General features: G+C 36.5%; 1 protein-coding gene across 4 annotated transcripts in view; it reads left to right on the forward strand.

The window, feature by feature from the left end:
* Nolo (ADAMTS-like no long nerve cord) overlaps positions 1 to 20853 on the forward strand; it is a 188916-nt gene that overhangs the window by 165819 nt on the left and 2244 nt on the right. For 2 of the 4 annotated variants that reach the window (XM_083082751.1, XM_083082752.1), the window contains exons 8-23: positions 2335 to 2437; positions 3721 to 3819; positions 11501 to 11642; positions 12319 to 12412; positions 14365 to 14759; positions 15507 to 15636; positions 16169 to 16379; positions 16801 to 17111; positions 17188 to 17315; positions 17406 to 17573; positions 17863 to 18020; positions 18226 to 18315; positions 18482 to 19574; positions 19657 to 19739; positions 20102 to 20494; positions 20560 to 20713. In XM_083082751.1, coding sequence (XP_082938877.1) covers positions 2335 to 2437; positions 3721 to 3819; positions 11501 to 11642; positions 12319 to 12412; positions 14365 to 14759; positions 15507 to 15636; positions 16169 to 16379; positions 16801 to 17111; positions 17188 to 17315; positions 17406 to 17573; positions 17863 to 18020; positions 18226 to 18315; positions 18482 to 19574; positions 19657 to 19739; positions 20102 to 20494; positions 20560 to 20713 — 3752 coding nt within the window. The remainder of the gene's footprint in view (positions 1 to 2334; positions 2438 to 3720; positions 3820 to 11500; positions 11643 to 12318; positions 12413 to 14364; positions 14760 to 15506; positions 15637 to 16168; positions 16380 to 16800; positions 17112 to 17187; positions 17316 to 17405; positions 17574 to 17862; positions 18021 to 18225; positions 18316 to 18481; positions 19575 to 19656; positions 19740 to 20101; positions 20495 to 20559; positions 20714 to 20853) is intronic. The other 2 variants (XM_083082753.1, XM_083082754.1) reach the window with 2 other exon arrangements.

Below are 20853 nucleotides of genomic sequence, written 5' to 3' on the forward strand. Positions count from 1 at the left end.
ACAACGAAGAGAATATTACTACTATTTCTGAAAAGGCATTGGAATGCAAGTTTGTGTTTTGTGGAAAATTAATATTAAAACTCGTGCTACGCAAGAAACACCAGTTGCATTAGAAAATTGCGTTCAAAGGAAACGTATTAGTTTTTCATCGATCGGACGTTCGTGTTGTAATATATCTCACTCCATCTGTCTCACGTCAATCGATCAATCGATTCAGTGAAACGCAAGAAAATTTCTATTTGGAGCACGCTTGTGACATCGGTATCGCTAATCGAATTGTATCGTCCAACGATTACGATAGGAGACAGGCAACGTGATCGACTTAACTCTTATGGTGTCGGCAATACGATATATCGCGATTACAAGTCACTGCGCTGATAAATTACTAGGGACACCGATCGATACCAATGAATTGGTCAACAGCTTAATTGGAGTGCCCTCGAGTTTAGTTCGAATTCAATTCGGTCAGACCGACTAAGAAGCGACCCATCTTTTCCCCAAAGGGAACTCTGAAAAGCCATAACCGCACTTTAGGTCTGAAAGTCATGATTCATACATTGCCATTTATTCCTAGATACGCATGATTGATGTTTAAATAATCGCCATGTTTGATTAAGAATCCTGAGAGTCTGCATTTGAAAAATATATCACAGAAATAACTATTAATAAGAGAACACACATTAGATTTTTATTTTAGCGTAATTAAAAACCGAATAAATATCGTGAATCTTGATTTTTTCACTATTTTATAGTAAATGACATTATGTAAACTATTAAATAAAATACTTATACTTTATTTTTACTAGAATATTTTTTTACTAGAATATTTTTTTAGTTTGATACGCGAGAAAATTCGAAAAATACACACATCGGGACACATCACGAATTCGTCATAAATAGTGCACGTGTTACGCTGTAAACGAGGTTCACGTCATAAAGCCGAGAGCCGTTAGCGTGATCGATTGATAGAATCGGGCAGCGTGTCTCGTGCGATTTTTTTCATAAAAGAAGTATACAATGCGAGAGAAATTGGAAAAATTACAGCAATTAATCTCAAATTTTGGGAACGTACATGCTTCATGTAAATCTGGCTTTTATCGAGTACAGACTTGTATAGATACGCAGGTTGGCCTTGTCGTTGCGGAAATTGAATCGCATCAAAGATAACTTTGGAAATCACGTGGAAAGAATGCTAGGGCGGCTCGTGAGATCGGCAAGATCGACGATAATCGATGATCGATATCCCATGTGTAACGCCAGTCACGAACGGAGTTACCGTTTCACTTTGTCATTTAGCGTAATCGCTCGTACACGAAACATTTTTATGGCGTCGTGCATGAAAACTGCCGAGAGTGACTTTGACAGTTTCATAAAAAAAAGCCTGTTAGCTGGATGGAAGGCACTTTCTATCCATGTTACTTGGTAAATGCTCAGCAAAAATCGGTATCTTTAGCCTTACGCCTCATACATTGAAACTTGTGGTCAAAGATGTTAGCCAAGAATGTCATAAAGAAATGCTTTAATTTTTCATTCTAAAATATCCATAATTAGCAAGGTTGTATTAAAAACAAAGCTACATTAATTTTGTTAATCCTTTGCTTTTCATTGATGATATGAAATTTTTTTGCAATATTTTCCAGTAAAAAAATGTCTTAAACAAGGAAAAAAAATACAAATTAAAAGATTTATCTATAGAAAAGATTAGGATTAAATTTTCAATTTAATTGCCTTCACATTTAAATAGAAATATATATCTTGAAGTAGATATTTCAATATTATATTTTTTATATATTTACTTTTGTGTTACATATTGCATTATTTAATGTGTATAATCAACTTTTGAAATCTTATTTTATTATGATAGAAAATGGACGAAATAAAAACTTTTGGCAAACTACGTGTACAAACTTCTATTTCATATTTTGGAACTCGACGGCCTCGTATGCCACAGTTCGTAAGTAACGCGAAAAGTCGAATCTGAAAAATGAACATCCATCAATGTAAAAAAAAAAAAAAAACGAGAAAAAAATCGCACCGATATGGAAACACTCGTTGCATTTTTAACACATTTCAAGCAGTATGTCACCTTCCTCAAACCATAAAACTTATATCATGAGTGTTGACGCGCACACGTTCATTTTTTATATCGATTTTAAATAAGGTAAGGGCTTATCACATCGACAGGAGCGGAATATTAGTCAATTTTTATTGACACATACGATATTTACGGCTTCGCTACGCATAAATACAAGTAGCTGAATAATTTCGCGGCTTCGAAACAAACTTATATTTCTGTGATACTGTTGCTTTGAGCGATTTTCCTTCTTTTTTCAGATGGCTGAGCGGAGAATGGAGCGCATGCAGCGCGAGCTGCGGTGGTGGGTCGAGGACGAGGTTCGTTTTCTGTACCGAGGAGAACGGAAACGAAACTACGAAGGTAAATTCGAAAGATGGGGCGATTTTTCAACAGTAACAAGAAATGAAACTTTTTCTTAAATATATTTTCGTGATAATGATTCTGATAGAGCGCTAGAAACTATATCTTTCTCATCTATTAATTACTTATCTATTAATGACCCAATCTATTAAAACTCAGATTTTAATATGAATATGCTTGTTAATATTTCATTAAATATCTCAGTAAAACTCAGATTTTAATATGAATATGCTTGTTAATATTTCATTAAATATCTCAGTAAAACTCAGATTTTAATATGAATATGCTTAATATTTCATGCTGTGAATAATCTTTAGATATCATCGATGTCATCGACATCCTGATGGATTTTGCATCGTTATTAGTAGTCTCGTTATTATTTTTTAATAGTGAATATCTTTGTTTAATTGATACCACATTCATCATCCATCATATATTTACAATCGTCGATCTATTATAAAAGAAGAGTACATAATTTCTCTTGTAAACTCTTGCATCCACGTAAAGAATTTCAACTGAAAAATCACACAGCACAGGTCGGTTATTTAAATTCGCCTAACACATGCAAAATTAATATAGTCGTACTCGAAAAAGTGGAGCGCGGTTTGAAAACTTGGAGGAATGTCATGTTTACTCTGAGAAAAATGTCAACGCGATGGAACTCGGCGCGCGTGGGTTGTAAAGACAAATAAATCTTTCCGGAATAAATCTGCCAGCGCGCGATGCGAATCAGCGTTACGCGTGCACACGATAAAACGCCACATTTTTCACATTTCGCCACTGACGTTAGACACGCCGTAATTCCGCCGCGTTTCCGCGCGGATGGAACGTTAACCATTCCTCTCATCTCAGGAATTTTATATCGTATACTTTCGTACTTGGTCTGAGAGTCGCATTTACGTAGCCTGTCGCGTTTCTCGTAACGATCTTGGAAGATTTCACGATCCCTAACCCAGTTCAGTTCGTTTAAACTCCAAGAGCTGTGCTATTCACCATAAAAATCTCCCCATGACTCCAGCTCGCACTAAACACACACATATATAATAAGCAGTCTATATTTATTTTGTATAAACTTATAATTTTCCTTAGATCTAGTAAGAGAGATGCAGTTCAATTTTCTTGTATAATTTTTTTTCTTTTTTTAATGAATGTTACTTTATAAACTTCCCCTTTAAAATTCGCGGTGAAATAGAAATAAGATATTTTAGATTTTCGGGAAATATTTTGTACGCATGTATGATATCTTTTAAGCTTAAACTAATATTAAAACTTTGTCGTTACAGCTACCCGACCATAAGTGCAGCAGCACGCACAAACCGCGCACTCAGGAGACCTGCAACACCGTGTCCTGCCCGATGTGGGAGACCGATAAATGGAGCGAGGTGAGAGCTGCATGAGATTTTACGCGAGTAAAACGCGTTGTACGCGCCGGTCGAGGTGTAGATGGAAATGTGCTATCTTTTAAGAGCGAAAATGTTAAGCTTTCGCTCGCCACAATCGCGGATTTGGATGCATGCATCGGGTCCAGTCGCAAATACATACACGTAGGAACAAAGCAGAGCTCGCTATCTCAATTGCGAGTTTTACTGGCAGAACGTACTGGCCAGAGGGAAACAGGGTTAATGGCTGTGCACGATTTGCACGCTCTCTTTACCCTCTATATAAATGTTACTGGATTGTTACGTATGTGAAATGACCGATTCGAGCAACTTATACTTCGTAAAATGTTGCTTTCACATTAGCATTCGTCCCCATCGATATTACATTAATTGTTATTTATTAAGATACAAGATGTTAAGTATATGAATCCGCTTTAACAATTGCTTTTTTGTTTATATGACACTATTTTATTAAATTATTTAGTTAATTGAATTTAATTTGCAAGATTGCATATTTTATATCTTTCAATTTTTAGACTGAATTGCTAAAATAAATCACAAATATCAATTTCTAATGAACATTAATTTCTAACGATTAAGTACAGCTTCAATTTCTAACATTTTACAATAAAAAAATCAAAACATTTCAATATCTAATAAATATACATAATTAATAATTGTTTCTATTAATATAGGTTAATTTCAATTATTTTTTTCAATCTCTAAAAAAACAAGTAGCAACAAAAAGATCTAATAAATTAATAATGAGAAAATCACTAATAGCAGTTTTATTTTAATTAGCTCGAGTCTTGGAGCATTATCACTTAGAATCTGAAGATCTTACAATTAGCAGACTTAATTGAAGGTTCCTCGAATAATCCCAACGCGCGCGCATCTCAAAGCTTGCGTTAATTTATCTGTAAATCCGAATCGTGGCGCGCTATTACACTATTACATGCTCGGACACAAACGCGCGTGTACAGCAAGGAGAACCCTTTAATTATAAAACTCTGTTTCCATCCGTTCCATCCTTTTCGACAAGTCACAGTGTACGTGGCGTTTAAAGGCAAAGCCAAATTAACGGGCTGTGCGCGATTTGCACAGCGCGCTTTTGGCGACGGATACGTCGGCGCAATTCAGAAACCGTATGAAAATGTAATCTTCCTTTCCTCTGCAATCGCGATACGTCCACGTTTCTCCGTGACAATGCGATTTTCTCCAAAAGCTCCGCGTGCACAATCACCGTAATTGTGCATGAACGGATCGCGACTAAAGATGAGTAAAATGACATCCTATAAATAGGGAGACATTCCCTAAGGATTGAACAGTGACGAAATTTTTACAATTAATCTATTAGCGGAATATTAGATTCGATATCTTATACGTTACTTTTGATTTTTACGGAAATGAATTCGCGTTAGATCGGTTAACGACGAGAGCGATCTGTTTTTGTATCTCAAGCAGAATAAATTTCACCTAGTAAGCTCCGTTTTTCTTCGGTTCATTAGCTATCGAGAAAAAGCTTGACTACCTGTACGTTTTTATTCTGTATAACGACTTCGGGGCGTTTCTAAAGAGAACGTAGAAAGTCGACGAACGGAAGATCGAAACATTCTCGCTACTAATTCTGTATATTTGCATTCTTTTAATGTATATTGTCTTTTTTAGTGAGTAGGTAGAATTTATAGCAATATAATTTTTTGATAATTAACTTTATCAATTATCAAAAATCAATAATCTGATAATAATTATCCTTGTCAATTATCACAAAAATCAATACTAACCTAATTACTATCAATAATCTGATTTTTAATCGGGCGAAAATTATAGAACATACGAATTAAATTAGATCTATATAAATGAAATCGTAGATTCGTGTACGTTATTCAAGTTTGAATTATGGATTAATTTGCAATTCGTCTAATTTGTCCTCTAAGTTTTGAGAAAATTTATTTACATAGCACAACAATTATTTCTTATTCTTAATTTAGGTAATTTATTTGTTCCTATCGCTTTTTATGCGTCGAAAATATCTTCGTTAAAATATATTTTAATTCCTTGTCGATGCGCGCTGAGTTTTCACTGACAATGCGAAAATTTTCGCATCATGTAAATAAATTGAAATAGAGTTGTATAGTTTTTACATATATACATTTATATTACATCTTTGTATTTTTACTGAGAGAGAAGCGATATTTCTAGGCAAGTAGATGTTAAATTATATTAAATATAACATTTTTAGTTTGCATTTGATCTTTCTAAAGCAGAAATTATTTCAGACTAATTAAAGATACGGTTCTACAACGTGATGTGAAATTCTTCTTCTTTAATGTCTTTATAAAGCACAGATAAAATATCTGTAATATAAATTAATATTTTTGCGCGAATACTTAAAAGAATTGACTCGCAAAAATGCTCACAAAAATGGTTCTGATATCTGTCCTTTCCAAGATGTTTCCAAAAAAAGTATCGTGATTCTCGCACTTTTCTACAGGAAACAGGGAGAAAAAAGTATCCTTATTTTTTTTAACGCAAACGATTGTATCGAATAGCAGACGAACGTGGATAAAACACTCTCATTCGCGACACCGTCGTCTGCCCGACGACTAAATCGGATTTCTTCGAAACCGAGAAATCGCGCCAGCAGAGCATCGTTCGCAGCGAACGACGACGGCGAATCCTCTTCCACGGCATGAAAGAGGACGCGTTCTTACACGTGAAGATCTGGCGTAAAAATGGCCGCAGACTGCAAACTGCCTCGCCTCTTCACCACCGACTCGTGTACGAATTACGTTTAAATCGCATGAGTAGGTGGGCGCGACGAGAACGAAGCTTGACGTCTCTTTGCACGCGAAATGTCTTCCAAGTTTACCAGTACTTTTTAGCCATACTCTTTCCTCGCGGAGCTCTTTGAGGACGCTTTGGGCAACATCAGCCACTAACATCAAACAGGACAATTTAGTCGCCAAATAACCGCCTTTCTGCGCTTTCCGCACATTCCTTTTCCGTTTCGCACTCCGTTCCATCAAATCCTGGTGAGAGACAACCACGCTGGCCTTCTTTCCATGGCAAAGCCGAAGGGAATAAGAGAGAAAAGGAGAAAGATGTATGATACTGGCGCGAAGAGCTCTTACCGATTCGAGGGAGAAATTGAGGCGCTGTGATAGACGGAGTAGTATAAGAGGGTATAGAAGATCACGTATATACGATCCTAGATACACGAGCAATTCGCGAATGAAGGTGCGTGAACAATCTGCTATTATTCTTGGAAACTGCAACATCAAATCGATAAATTATTCTCCCTGCGTTGTTGGCAAAGAAATGAAGTGTCACTTTCTTTTAAGAATGACGGCAAAAAGCGAATGTAAGAAAAATTCGTGATGCATTTATAATGGAACAATTTCTTGTTTCGTACTTCAACATTGCATCTTACAGAAAATCAAGAGAAAAAACCGATAAATCTTCTTTTCTACTTTGTTCTTCGTTTGCTTCGTTGCTCATTAAATTATTGCGGAAAAAATAAGATTACATTTCTCAGGGGGGGTAATAAGAAGTCGCATATATATTTACCCGTGTTTTTCGTGATGTCTCGAGGAAAAGAAACGGAAGAAAATGTGGGAAAGGAGATAAGTATGACATATATACGTAAATATTTTATCAAGAAAAAGACTCGAGTCGAGTTTCTCATGCACGCTCGCGATCGACATATATCGCGAAAGGTCATCGCCGTCGAGAACAATTCCGATCTCCGACCCCGAAAAAGCGTCACTGCTAACGTTGCAGATCGCCACGATCCCGTAACGAAGGCGATTCAGATATCGAGGCTGCTGCATTTTCGATGCAAGTCGACTCGGCGGCGCCCACGAGAGCGTCTCGACGCCCCTCCTGGCACGATCGTTCAGCACAATCGTTAGTTTCTTGCTCCCACGGCTCGCCGAAAATCGAGATAGTTCCTGGAGGCATTCCAGAACTTTGTGTGATTTTGTAGCGTACTCGAGATTTAACCACGCGCGTCTTGCATCGCGGTTAATGATGGAATAGCAATTCCTGCCTCGCCAAATAATTTTCCACCTTCCGTTCGTGGAATAAAAATTGACGTTGAAATAAAAATTGAACTGAATTAAAACACTGAAAGTTTGGAAAAGACAAAAATATTGTTTAATTTTCCCATCTAAAAAAATCGAATATTTTCTATTCTATTTCAAATGCGAGAAGCATACAAATAAGCGATTGAAAAGGAAGAAACAATCCATTTAATTGACTTAATTTAGCAATTAAAATAATTTATTTCATATTCTCGATTCGATCGATTACAGGCTCCTATATTTTCATTATTTTAACCTGAGAATTAATCAACGCTGTCGAAAAAATAGTGTTTTACATTCATTAATTGTACAAACTATCCAGCAGATATGTTATAAAACATATTAAAAAAAAACATATAAGAGGAAGATGTAGAGAGCAGATGCGCCAGAGTTATCATAAAACGTCTGCATAAAACATAGGGAGCTCGGATAAATTTATGTGGCGGTAACCGGAATGCGCATCTACCGATGTTTCGTCGCGTGCGAATACATGCAGTTCAAACAGGCACGGTACATATTGCATAATACTCGAACGAGTCGCTTATGTCAGTTTTCCGGCATCCTTTCTGGCACACAATGCTCGACGACCTGCTTTCCCTCTGTCTCTCTCTCTCTCTCTCCCCGGTCCAGCGAACGCTTGCACACGAAAATCGATACATTACCTGGAAGCCTTCCAGAATTTTCATTATGCGAGACTCATCGCGACCCTAGTGCCTCACGAATCGTCCTGATTGCCTCCAAGTTTGTTCGATGTGAAATAACGAACAACGATTCGCGGCATTCGCGAATTGAAAGAGAATCTCGAGATTAGAACGACAGTCTATTAATAGTTGCACACGCTATTCGGGACTCCTGATGTAACACATGCGAATTATACACGTTGTTTGAGTAACTTTATGATGGATGCGGGCGCTTTAAACGTTCGGCAAACTTCCGCTTCTGAGGTGAACGCGCACTTTGAGCCGCCATCGAACGTTTTTCACTTTCTTTAGGATGTTATTCAAATTTATTCCGCAATAAAAGTGTCGCGCGACTTTACATGACCGACAACGCGCGGTACTTATCTACTTGGAATTCCTCCAACTCTCTCTGGACGACTGAGCGCACATCTCGGTCCTTTGAATCACGGGGCTTTGTACGAAAGGACTCAGTTCGAGAATCGAAAGCTTTTCTTAAATATTTTTTATCGTTTTCCAGATTAAATTGCCAATTTGCAACTTGCAAGATTTATACGATCATAAAACGCGTATAAAAGATTCAAAGAGATAAGGTGTTAAATGTTAGAAAAGACGCGCGTTCGGGGAAAATATTCTTGGAGACAGATTTATCTGAGAGTCAATTGCGTTAAAAAAAATCTCTGTGAATCGCAAATTCTTTGTCCGGTTACACATTGAGAATTCCCGCTGTGGGTAAAATAGCTTCTCATGATCCTCGAGAATGCAACCTCGTTGCATAAATAAGGACATGACGATGAACGTCCGGGAAGATAACAGTAAAGAATGACGTTTGTACGAGTTTTCGTGAACGTCTCCCGTCTCTTGAGCGAGCTAAAGTTCCTCGGTAGATACGTGAAAGGAAAAATCTCCGCAACTTCCCTGCGGAATGTAGACGTCATGCTTTATTCATGAGGTCGCTAAATGCGATTCGTTGCACTGAATGTGTATTTATTGCGATAACCGCCACGTGTAAGATGCAATATTTTGCTGACCATGTATTACGATACTAGGTTGCTTTATACATGAGACCTCCAAGTTTATTTTCCTTTTTTCTCAATCTGTTTGCATAGAATGAATATCAAACAACTCGAGAGACAATAAAGGTAATAAAATTAGACAATAAGGTAATCAAATATAAAATTAAAATTTAAAAAATTAAAATTAAAATAATGAAATCTTATTATCTCAAATCAGTTGAATCAGTTCTCATTATAAATTACTTTATATAAAAAAATTAAATATATTAATAATAAAATCTCTATTTATGCTACTTAACACGAACATCTTTAATGTACATAAATCGTGATTCTATTTATTCTCAAAGGAATAAAATTTCATTGCAAGTCAAATCTCTTTTTAAAGGGGATATATATAGTGCAGCAAAGTATATATTGCAGACGACTGTGTGGCAAATAAAAACGTATCATCTCTATTTTTCAAAGAACGTTATTTATCTCGCGCCAACAAACAAATCGCTATCCCATTACGCTCATTCGCACACACACCAATGAATGTATTACGTGGAATACACAGGTAAAGCGGATAAATCTTCCCAGTCATGTGCAGGCGAAAGTGTGCGGTGCCCATGATTTACGGCACTTCATTTCTGATCGATACACAATGGTCCGTCCCCGTTCGCTTTCGAGAACCGGCAGCATCCCGAATGGCGCTCTTTCTGGTAGCGATACATAAAGGCCTCGGTGCCCGTCAGCGTAGCACGGTAATGATTTCATCCTCGTGGAGCTCAGGGAAGCGCCCCCTGAGAGAAGACAGGAATTGATAGATTTCTCTCTTTTGTGAACGCCTGGGAGCCATGCAAATATTGAACTGAAAGCACAGGGCTCCTTAAAGCACTCCCCCTCGCTATCGAGACTCTTTCCGAGTTATATAGCTCGACCATGAAAAGCAAAGACAGACGGAGAAAGATGAAGGATGGAGGAGAGTGAAGGACCGAGATAAAGAGCGGAATGAGAAGACGGTGGTGTTGGAGAAGGCTAAGTTGAGTAGGTTTCCGCTTTTCCTTTCGTGTGTCACTTTTCCACTTTCGACGTCCCGAAACGATAACTTCCACATCCGAGCACTTTCTTTATTGTCTTCCACATTTTCAAATTTCCTTCTCTCTTTGCTTCCTCCATTATCTCTTTTCCGTCGCCTTTCCTTTTGCCAGGTCCGTCTTCGCCCTGGCACTTTCCTCTCATCTCTCTCTCTCTCTTTTTTCTCTCTTTGCAGATTTCATTGCGAGCGAGAAACTTTAAAAGTGCAACGTGTCCCGAACGAGACTTTTCGGTTTCGACGAAATGAGAACGGAAAATAGCAATCCGGAATTTTAAATTAAACTGTGCTTCGATATTAGCCTGCCATGGAATGTGGTGTTGCCGTGCAAAGTTGCCCGGCCATTAATGCGCTACGAGGAGTTCCGATTGCATCTTTCCCTACTTTCGAAGAAGGGCGATATCTGGAATGTTGTATATCAAATTATCTCCCGTCAAACAAACATTTCCTATTTAATTATAGGAAATAAATTACAAGTTATATAAGACTATTTTTTATACCTCGTATTTTTTCACTAAATATATATTATAATAAAGGAAAAATATTGACAATATGTCAATATATGTCGCGCGTGTTTATGATGTTTATTGTCTATTATAAGAAAATGTTTAATTATTATGCAATGTATATTGCATATTATTAATTATTTTTATAGATTTAATTAAATAAACGTAATTGTTTCGCGTTCCTAAATTGTTAATACCTCCGAGATATGAATTTCGCTACAATTTTTTTAAATTGTCTATATTATTCCGCGCTTCTTATATTGGCCGTATTGCGTCTCATTACAATGCCACGCGAAGTGTGCATTTTAACTTTTTATTTATGCAGTGCTCCGTGACCTGTGGCACCGGAATACGGACGAGGGCGATCGAATGCAGAGATGGGGTTGGTGCCATCTCCAGGGACTGCGACCCCGCGGAACGTCCTCATACTGAACAGGAATGCAAGACGAGCGTCGCTTGTCCCACGTGTAATTGCGTTATGTCTGAGTTAAACTCATATTGGATCGCGAACGACAATTTAACGTACCATAAGCGACAATATCTGAAAATTCATATGCGATATTCCATAAGCTAATTACGCGAGAATTAGAGATGGATCTATCTATATGAAAACTAATGAAATTTCAATTTCTCAAGCCCCGACCTCTGTCAGCGGGATTTCATCTCCATAATAAATTTCTCAAGAAATTGCCAATATTTTTAGACAAATTACTTATCACGTGTGATTTGAAAAGGATATATATTTCTTTCGAAACGCACTTTTACATTTATGATAAAAATTTCTTTAAAATTATCACGTTCAGGGCCTGCAAATCGATTTGTTCCGAAATACGATATTAATTTTCAGATTCAAAAATTGCGATAAGCAAAAAGAAATATTTTTATTAGCGACAAGTATTTTTCGAATCATATTAAGTTTTACAATATTGTTGTCGGTCGAATACAGCATGTTGTTTATTGGTCGAGTAATAACAAAGTTTTGACAATTTATAAACTGCTACTGAGGATTTGACGGGCTTTATCGTGCGGAACAAACTTTAGAAATAAAGTCCCAGGCGAGCCAGAAAAATATCGGGAGACGTGGTTATCGTGTGCAAAGGGAATATGCATAGAAAATGAGATGGCATACGAAATGTTATTTAGATGGAGACGGTATGACGCAGCCCCTGGTGCAACCGTATCCGTTATCCCCGATGTCAGAGAAGTTGATGGACCAACCGATACCTTCCGAATCAACGTAAGTAGTCCTCTCGAACATATCCTACACACTACATATATACTATATATATTTATACATCAATGTTTCCAACTGTCGAGTACTTTGCAATATATATCGACATTATAAATCTTATTAAGTTTCATTCCATTTTAAACAATTACCGTGCATGGATAATTTAATTACAAGTCAATCTGACAAACGGAAATAACAAATTGTGAGCAAAACGAATCGAAAAAACTATATACGTATAATTATAGCCGAATTAACACATTAAATTTTTATCTTAAATTTATTAAATTTATACGATACGTAAAATATAAATAGATTTATTTAAAAAGTTGAAATTGAAGAGCATGTTTTGAATTTATCTCGATATGAATAATATAAAGATATGAATAATATATTTTTATTTTTTCCAATTTAGAGATAATCTCCGCGAAGTCCCCAAACAATTAATTCATCAGATTTTCGATTCTAACTTTCCGTTTCACTATAATCCTCGCGGAATATGTAACATCGATTGCAATTCGAGAACAATGGCAGCAACTTTAGAACAGCCATTATCACCGTAGCGAAATTCCATAAGATGTTGGACCTAGATTCTCTTCAGTCAGCGTTTATAACTTTCTCTCCGTGTGGTATTATCTGACAATTTCCTCGTAGCTCTAGCACCTATAACGCGTCATTTAACCCTTCCGTTATCAAAACGATTTCATCTGTCACAAATCTAATATTTTGTACGAGGATAAGTGAAGATAAAATTTTAGCGTAATCGCGCATATCTAATCCTTCCTAAATAAAATTATAATCATTTAAATTACTTAAAATTTACTGTCTTCTAAGAGTTTTTTGTTTCGCTTTATTTCAATAAATGAAATTAATTTTAAATAATTGTCAATAAATATAGCTAACGGAATTTGACGTATTAAAAAGGAGAAATGTATCTCCGAATCTCAGGAAACATTGATGTGAAATAATACTGTTAACGATATACATTGAAATCCTTTTTCTGAAATTAGTAAAATAAATGGAAGCATTTGTGGCTAACAAATTATTTACTGACATGAAAAATTATCCGCTCATAAATCAATAAGAATGCTTTGATTGAATTATATGAAATATATAATAGAAACATATACAATAAAAATAAATGCAGAAATATAATAAACGTGTGAAACAATATTCATTTAATTTTCGTTGGAAATATTTGTTGAATAAATAAAGATATTGAAAAAGTAACGTAATGGAAGTACAAAGTTTCATTAATTAAATCTCTCTCGCATACAATATATACAACATTGATTTAGATCATGTTATAATAATATCATTATAACATAATGTACTTAATGAAAAAAGAATGAATATATATTCAAATATATTTTATTTAATCTGAGTATTATTGGATATCCCTGCTAGGATTACAGTTATATATATATATATATATATATATATATATATATATATATATATATATATATAATAAATGTCCACTGCGTCTCTTTATATCATTACGAATATAAACATACTCGCGTATATTAAATCTAATGATATAATGTTTATACGGCTCCCAATATGATGTCAACTATCGCATTGAATTAAAAACAGTTAAATTGTTATGAAATATTTTAATTCGGAAGCACATGTGTGTGTGAGATGTTTGTAAGCTCTATGTCAAATATCTATTGTAGTCTCGATTAAATTTGAAGATTGTCTCTTCTCGTAAAAAAAGTTAGACATTTGTCTACAGTCGTATATCTCAAATAAAAAGTAATTTATATATACATTTTAAATCTCCCTTAAGCGCTCGTAGCGAAAGTGGGTTATCAAATCTTGCGCGCCCATCACATTTTTCATCCTTCCGTGACCTAAAATCCCAGTTACCGGAGTTTTCGGCCGAATGCGTCTTTTTATGTCATGTTATACGTTATGCCAATCTGGTAGAGATCAATCGTGAGATTTTTGGACTTTAGGTATATCGCCGAGGAATGGTCCCCTTGCAGCGTCACCTGCGGCGAGGGTATCAGGCATAGGGAGGTACTCTGCAAGATATTCCTCGAATTTAGTCAAACCATCGCCAAGTTGCCCGACAGCCAGTGCTCCGGCCAGAAGCCCGTTGAGACGGAGAAGTGCATGATGGAACCATGCAGCTTACTGGAAAACAGTCTGTCCTATAGGATCGACACGATCGGCGACAGCGGATACGCCGAGTCGAGTTTGACAGATACGTATAGTAGATCATCGTCGGGCAGTTCCGTCGGAAGTGGCTACGACAGCGGTATCAAAGTCGCCCCGGGTAGCGATGTACAGACCACATACTCGTGGAAGGAATCTGGTTACACCCCCTGCAGCGCCACTTGCTTAGGAGGTAATAAACACGCGACTATTGTTTACCAAGATTACCTGTGATAGACCATGATATATCGAACGGATAAAAGATCACTACCCGGGTGGTCCGGAACTGAAATTCGACCCGTCTCATATGGATTTTAAATGATAGGTAGCTTCCACTCTCTTGAAACTTGCGTTAAATACGTTGATCTTATATTATGAAACGAGAACAAAATTTAGAAAGAAAGAGGGACTATTGATACTATTCATTTTTTTTAAATTCAAAAGTTTTCATATATATATCTTCTGGTCGAATGAAATTCAATTCTATATAAATTTTTATAAAGATTCTTTCTAAAGTTTTGTAGTTTTTAAAATATTTTTATACTAGACTTTTCAATATCATTTCATACTTTTATTAAATAAGATACATCTTAATCTCTTTTAATTAATAAAATTTAATCACATTTTTGTTCTTTTGATATCCTGTTATTTTTTATACAGTATTTATAATCGAAACGCGAGAGCACTACACAGTTTGTGTAAAGCTGGCCATGAATCGTTCATCGAATAGGATTAGCGAAACGAATTTAATTCACCGACATAGCCTGGCAAAATCGATGTCATTGTGCAATTAACAGCGCTCAAGTATAATCGTATTAAGATTAGTCTATGTCGACTAACGCGATACAAAGGGGCGAACGTACGGCTCGGGCGGATTATCTGTAGTTTACGGCGGATTCTATGCGTTTGCAGATTACGTATACATGCATCTCTTTTATAGGTGTTCAGGATCTTATTATAAACTGCGTGCGTGACGATACAGGGAAAACCGTGATGCCGCTTCTGTGCACCGCAGAAACGAAACCGGAGGCAAGGATACGAGTTTGTAATGATCATCCGTGTCCACCCAGGTAAAGTAATTGGAACCAATATTGATTGGCAGATATCGATTTAATGCCTAAATGTTAGGATGTGCTTCACGTTACACGTAATGCTTGTTTTTCCAGATATCCTACTATGATATCATGATAACTTAGATTATCGTATCAACTTTCGTTCTTGCTTGTAACAAACAGTTTCTTTTTTCATTAAATATTTAATTTTCTTAACGAAAGAAACATAATACGGTTTTATGAATATCATTGTCTCGTGTATGTTAATATTATCAGGAAGAAAATTTAGAGAAAAAAATTCGCCTCTTTCGACGATGCTATTTGTTGACTCTTTTCTCATTCTATGATCTCTTCATTTTCTTATCGCATCTTTAGAACATATTTAAAATATTCGAATGATGTATATTTTAGACACACGACGTATATTACTATATAAACTTGGGACTTGTTATACATGTGTAGTTGACAAAAATTATGCCGTGACGTATATACAACCCACGTATCTCCACGTTATCTTTTCTGACAAATGTGTCATTATCTGCGTCCGCAGGTGGAACTATAGCGAATTCTCTACATGCATGAGCCCTTGCGGTATTGGTATACAGACACGTGACGTTACCTGCATCCACGAGGTGACACACGGCACCAGCAAAGCAGTACTCGTTCCAAATTACATGTGTCCGCAACCACCGCCTGCCGACAGACGATACTGCAATGTCTGGGATTGTCCCATCAAGTGGAGCACAGGGGAATGGGGCAAGGTACATATTTGTACATGTTGCGTAAAGATTTAACAATAAAGAGGGAAAAATTCTTTGTTACGACACGAAATAGCGGTGCAAATTATTCTCTTCATATGCCAAACAATAATTTTATTTTTAGAAGTATTTGAGGATCGAAAATACTTATTCATAATTTTGTAAAAAGAAAAATATCTGAGCTTTCAAAGTAATTATACATGAAAATTGAAGAATTTAAATAGTATGGATGTTTCAATTATTTTTACTCATTTCTTATTATTTTTCCTAATGAATTTTGTCATCATACATATTAAATTATTATAGCTACAATTTTAAGATTTAAAATCTAATATTTGTCTTATGTTTATTTATAACAATATGTATAAAGTGCATTTGAAAATTCTTTAAACTTCTCCGACTTGAATTAATGGGATAATTTTAGTGTTCAAAAACGTGCGGCGGTGGTGTGAAGAGGCGAAACGTAGCCTGCGAGCAAATAATGGCGCAAGGTCACAAGCAGAGTCGTGAGGAACGCGAGTGTCCAGCTCAGAAGCCACCCAACGAGAAACCTTGCAATACTAGAGCCTGTCACGATTCAGACTTAAGTGTGCTGCCAATAATCACTAGCTTGAACACGACGTATAATCAAACGGATATCAATGCGAAAGTGGATTTAAAAATCGGCGGAATCGCCAAGATTTTTCAAGGGACACCTTCTATCAAAATTCGCTGTCCTGTCAGAAAGTTCGACAAGTAAGTGTAACCTTTGCAATTTTATTGGAATAATATTTATGCGTTTGGAATAACTGCAACATAATAACGTTATCAGAGCGCAGATTGTATGGACGAAAGACAATAAAGAAATACGAAAATCAAGAAAGTACAAGATTAGCAGGAAGGGAGCTTTAAAGATAATCGATATAGCTTCTTCGGATTCGGGAACATACGCCTGTATTGGTAAGCAATCTATCTTGCCTGTCATATTCTACGTTTCATATTGATTTCGATATATGTATTATTATGAAAAATGCGATGGTAATTTTCTAGCTGGAGATTCGCACGCAGAAACGCAGTTGATGGTGAAATTTCGTTCCAAAGAACAGATAAGTAGTGAGGAATATTTACGACTTGGCAATTCCGTTCACCTACAACGGAATGCAAATCTGGATTCTGCACCAGCGAATTCGGGCGAAAATCCTTACACCGATCATGCAGGTGAGACAAATATAAACTTATAAAAAATTACTTTTTACTTAAAATCTATATACACATAGCCTCATTTATACAAATAATAGTAGCGATAAAAAATGTTCTCGATACTTTAAATACTTTTGCCTATCTCAAAATATTATTTTGAAGAAATCAAAAAGTTTGAAACCATATCTTTTTTTGAAAAAAAAAAGAAAAAAAAGTAAATAAAATTGCAACATTATAAATTCTAAAAATGATGAAAATAATTAATATAATAGATACTTGGTTTCACAATATTGATCTTTTTTTGTAGCGGTTTACAGAAACCGTTTTGATAGCGAGGACCTCAGTCATGAACGTGCGTTTCCTAGCAAACCAACGAGAAAACCGCAAAAAAAGCAGAAAACCAGTCCCGCTCCTTCAGATTCCACAATGATGCAAAAAGAACACACTGTTACCTCTTTCAATCAGGTATATCAAGAAAAAACGAATCCTATTAGCATAAATTGTCTCTTATTACGTTAATTCTTTGCGTGTATCTTGACATTGCTTAACAAATCGCGTACGCATGAAACTTGTTAAATTAACTTTCTGGTGATGGTTCTATATTCTTTGCTTTGCACTCGTGGACTAACTTTCCTTGATGTCGACTATTCGATATTTGACTATCAATCAGCCGGGATATCATGAGTCTGTGGAATCACCCGCTCTGTCAAGTGCTTCTGCTCTTGTACCACACTTGAGTTACTTGATATCGAGCTTGAAGGTAAGATGTTAAAAATTTCGAGCAAACTTTATAAACATGTGACACGCGTCTATTTATTTTATCTTGTATTTCTATCGCTACATAATAAATTTTCAACGTTTTACTCTTTCAACATTCGCTACTTTCTGTCAAATTTATTGTTCGATATTAACGCGCTTTATGACAGGCCTATTGGCCGTTTCGCAGCGAAATAGCCACGAGTAATAATCACAAGGCCACGTCATTTGGGGATGAGCATCAAAGATCAGCGGCGACAAAGCACAGTATGTCTAATAAGAAGACCGACTTCGCGTATCAAAATCTTGAAGATAACTTTGACAGTCTGTATCGTCACACAGCTATTCCCGACGAGACCTTTGGTCCAGATGAGGAGCGGATATTTATCGACGTCGATCCCTACGACCTGAACGAATCTATATTCGGGTTACAAAATGGCGATGGCGTCAAGTCAACGTCCCGTGTAATGGAGAAAGTGGATGCCGAGGTTAATACGAAATCCGATATTGATTATATCGAGGAGTCGCTAAAAAATGTGAAACGACAGTGGCAGGAATCGCGAAACGAGTACAGAGATCAATGGAGTACCACGCCCAAAAGTCACGTTCAGAGCAGAGTTATGACTGAGTCCGTCACGTCTCCGCGAAATAGTGGGATGGACGTGTATTACGTCGAAGAGTCCAACACGAGAAAGGAAATGTTCAGGGAGGGGAGCAGTTTCGCTGACGATAGTGAGAAGTCCATCAATCATGACGCCTATGGAAACTTGAGAACTAAAGATTCATCGATCATCACGTCGACAATGATATCTAAAAGTCTCGAGGACCAATTGAGAATACCGGAATCAGACCGCCATAGTTCAAATCATGCAAACAGGACAATTGAATATAGTGATGCATTTGAAGAGGAGTTAGATAAGCGAAAAATCGAACCGTACGTGGAGAATCATACGGATTATACAATCGTACGATATTCGCCTAGTAAAGACTTGGAAAATAGAGCAAAGGATGACCGATCGATAGACGATCGGAGGTCGAGTGTTGTTGGGGAGAATCCTGATGAAGACGCAAAGAACTTATCTCGCAATCGAGAGGATCATGTTGGTTCTATAGAGAAGATTTCCTTAGTTAATCTAAAAGAGACCTCTGTAGAAAAACAACGTCCGGCTGATGAAGATAAGCCCGCAAACATTTTGACCTCCGCTATAATGAAAGAAGATAATACAACACAGGACCCTGCTGTGGAAGCACTCGCTGCATTAGGTAAGACTCTTGATTTGATGAGTTATATTGCTTTGATGATGGTTAAGTGGTTCAATAATTAAACGAAGGACTTATAATGCAGCTACGGACAATGTTCTGGTGTACGAATGGGTCACGACTGACTGGTCAAAATGTTCTCAAACTTGCGGAGGAAGCGGATTCCAGGTAAGACTGTTTTTCCGTGATTAACTTCCATGATTAACAGGTAAGATCGTGATTAATTTTAATTGGAAAATTTATTATTCTTTAAGTTTATTTAAAAAAACTTGTTAAATAGTTAATATCGTTATTAAATAATTGTGTAAGAAATATTTGGAGATAAGTTATATTTGAAATATTAAAATACTCTTGATAATATATATTATAAATCTATACATATATTTGTTCATTTTATTTATTTTTTTTTCCTTTACATAATATTACTATAAATCTTATCAAAATCAATTCATATAAGCAATACATTAAAGATAATAATCTCACATTATAATAGCGAAAAATTACTTATTACGAGACGTTTATTTTCACAGATGCGAGGTGCACAGTGTACAGTACGATCAATGAGATTGGACGGCGACTCCAAGCATATTTCACCAGGAACTGTTATCGGTCAAAAATTATGCGAGGATGCCGGACATCCCGTACCCCAGAAGGTGAGACCTTGCGGAACGGGCAGGTGTCCTCAATGGTACGCCACAGATTGGACTCCGTGTGAAACGTCGAGGTGCTTTAATTGGAAAACGGCGATGCAGAAACGAGACGTTAGCTGTCGCTTATTAACGGACGATACGGAAGAGGACGGCCAGAAGAATGTCACGTTGTTGGATCCAAGCAAGTGCGACGAAGCCACGAGGCCGTTACAAAGGCAGGAATGTTACAATGAAGCTTGCAAAGGCGTCTGGAGAGTCGGCGAATGGACTGAGGTAAATGAGATCAAAAATTTGATGCGATAATAGCGATGCTAATAACATTATTTAACATTGCATAGTGTACTGCGTCTTGCGAAGAAGATGGTATTAAATATAGGATTCTACAATGTGTTTGGTTTGGCACAAAAAAGCCAGCGGGAAACGCTTGTAGAGATATACCACGACCTCCTGTAATGAAAACGTGCAGAGGTCCGCCTTGTCCTCAATCTCCCGGTAAGTTTTCTAAGAGATGTATCAATTCTTAAGATTTTTAACTCTATATTAATCTAATTATCGTAATTATTGATATGCTAATATTAATTTCTTCTCAATTCTTTAATAATGTAGAATTGATTAATGATATTATGATTAAC

The sequence above is a fragment of the Camponotus vicinus genome, unplaced genomic scaffold, assembly GCF_025532165.1.
Source record: "Camponotus vicinus isolate PSW18456_S1 unplaced genomic scaffold, iyCamVici1.0 SCAF_11, whole genome shotgun sequence".
NCBI classification, from domain to species: domain Eukaryota; kingdom Metazoa; phylum Arthropoda; class Insecta; order Hymenoptera; family Formicidae; genus Camponotus; species Camponotus vicinus.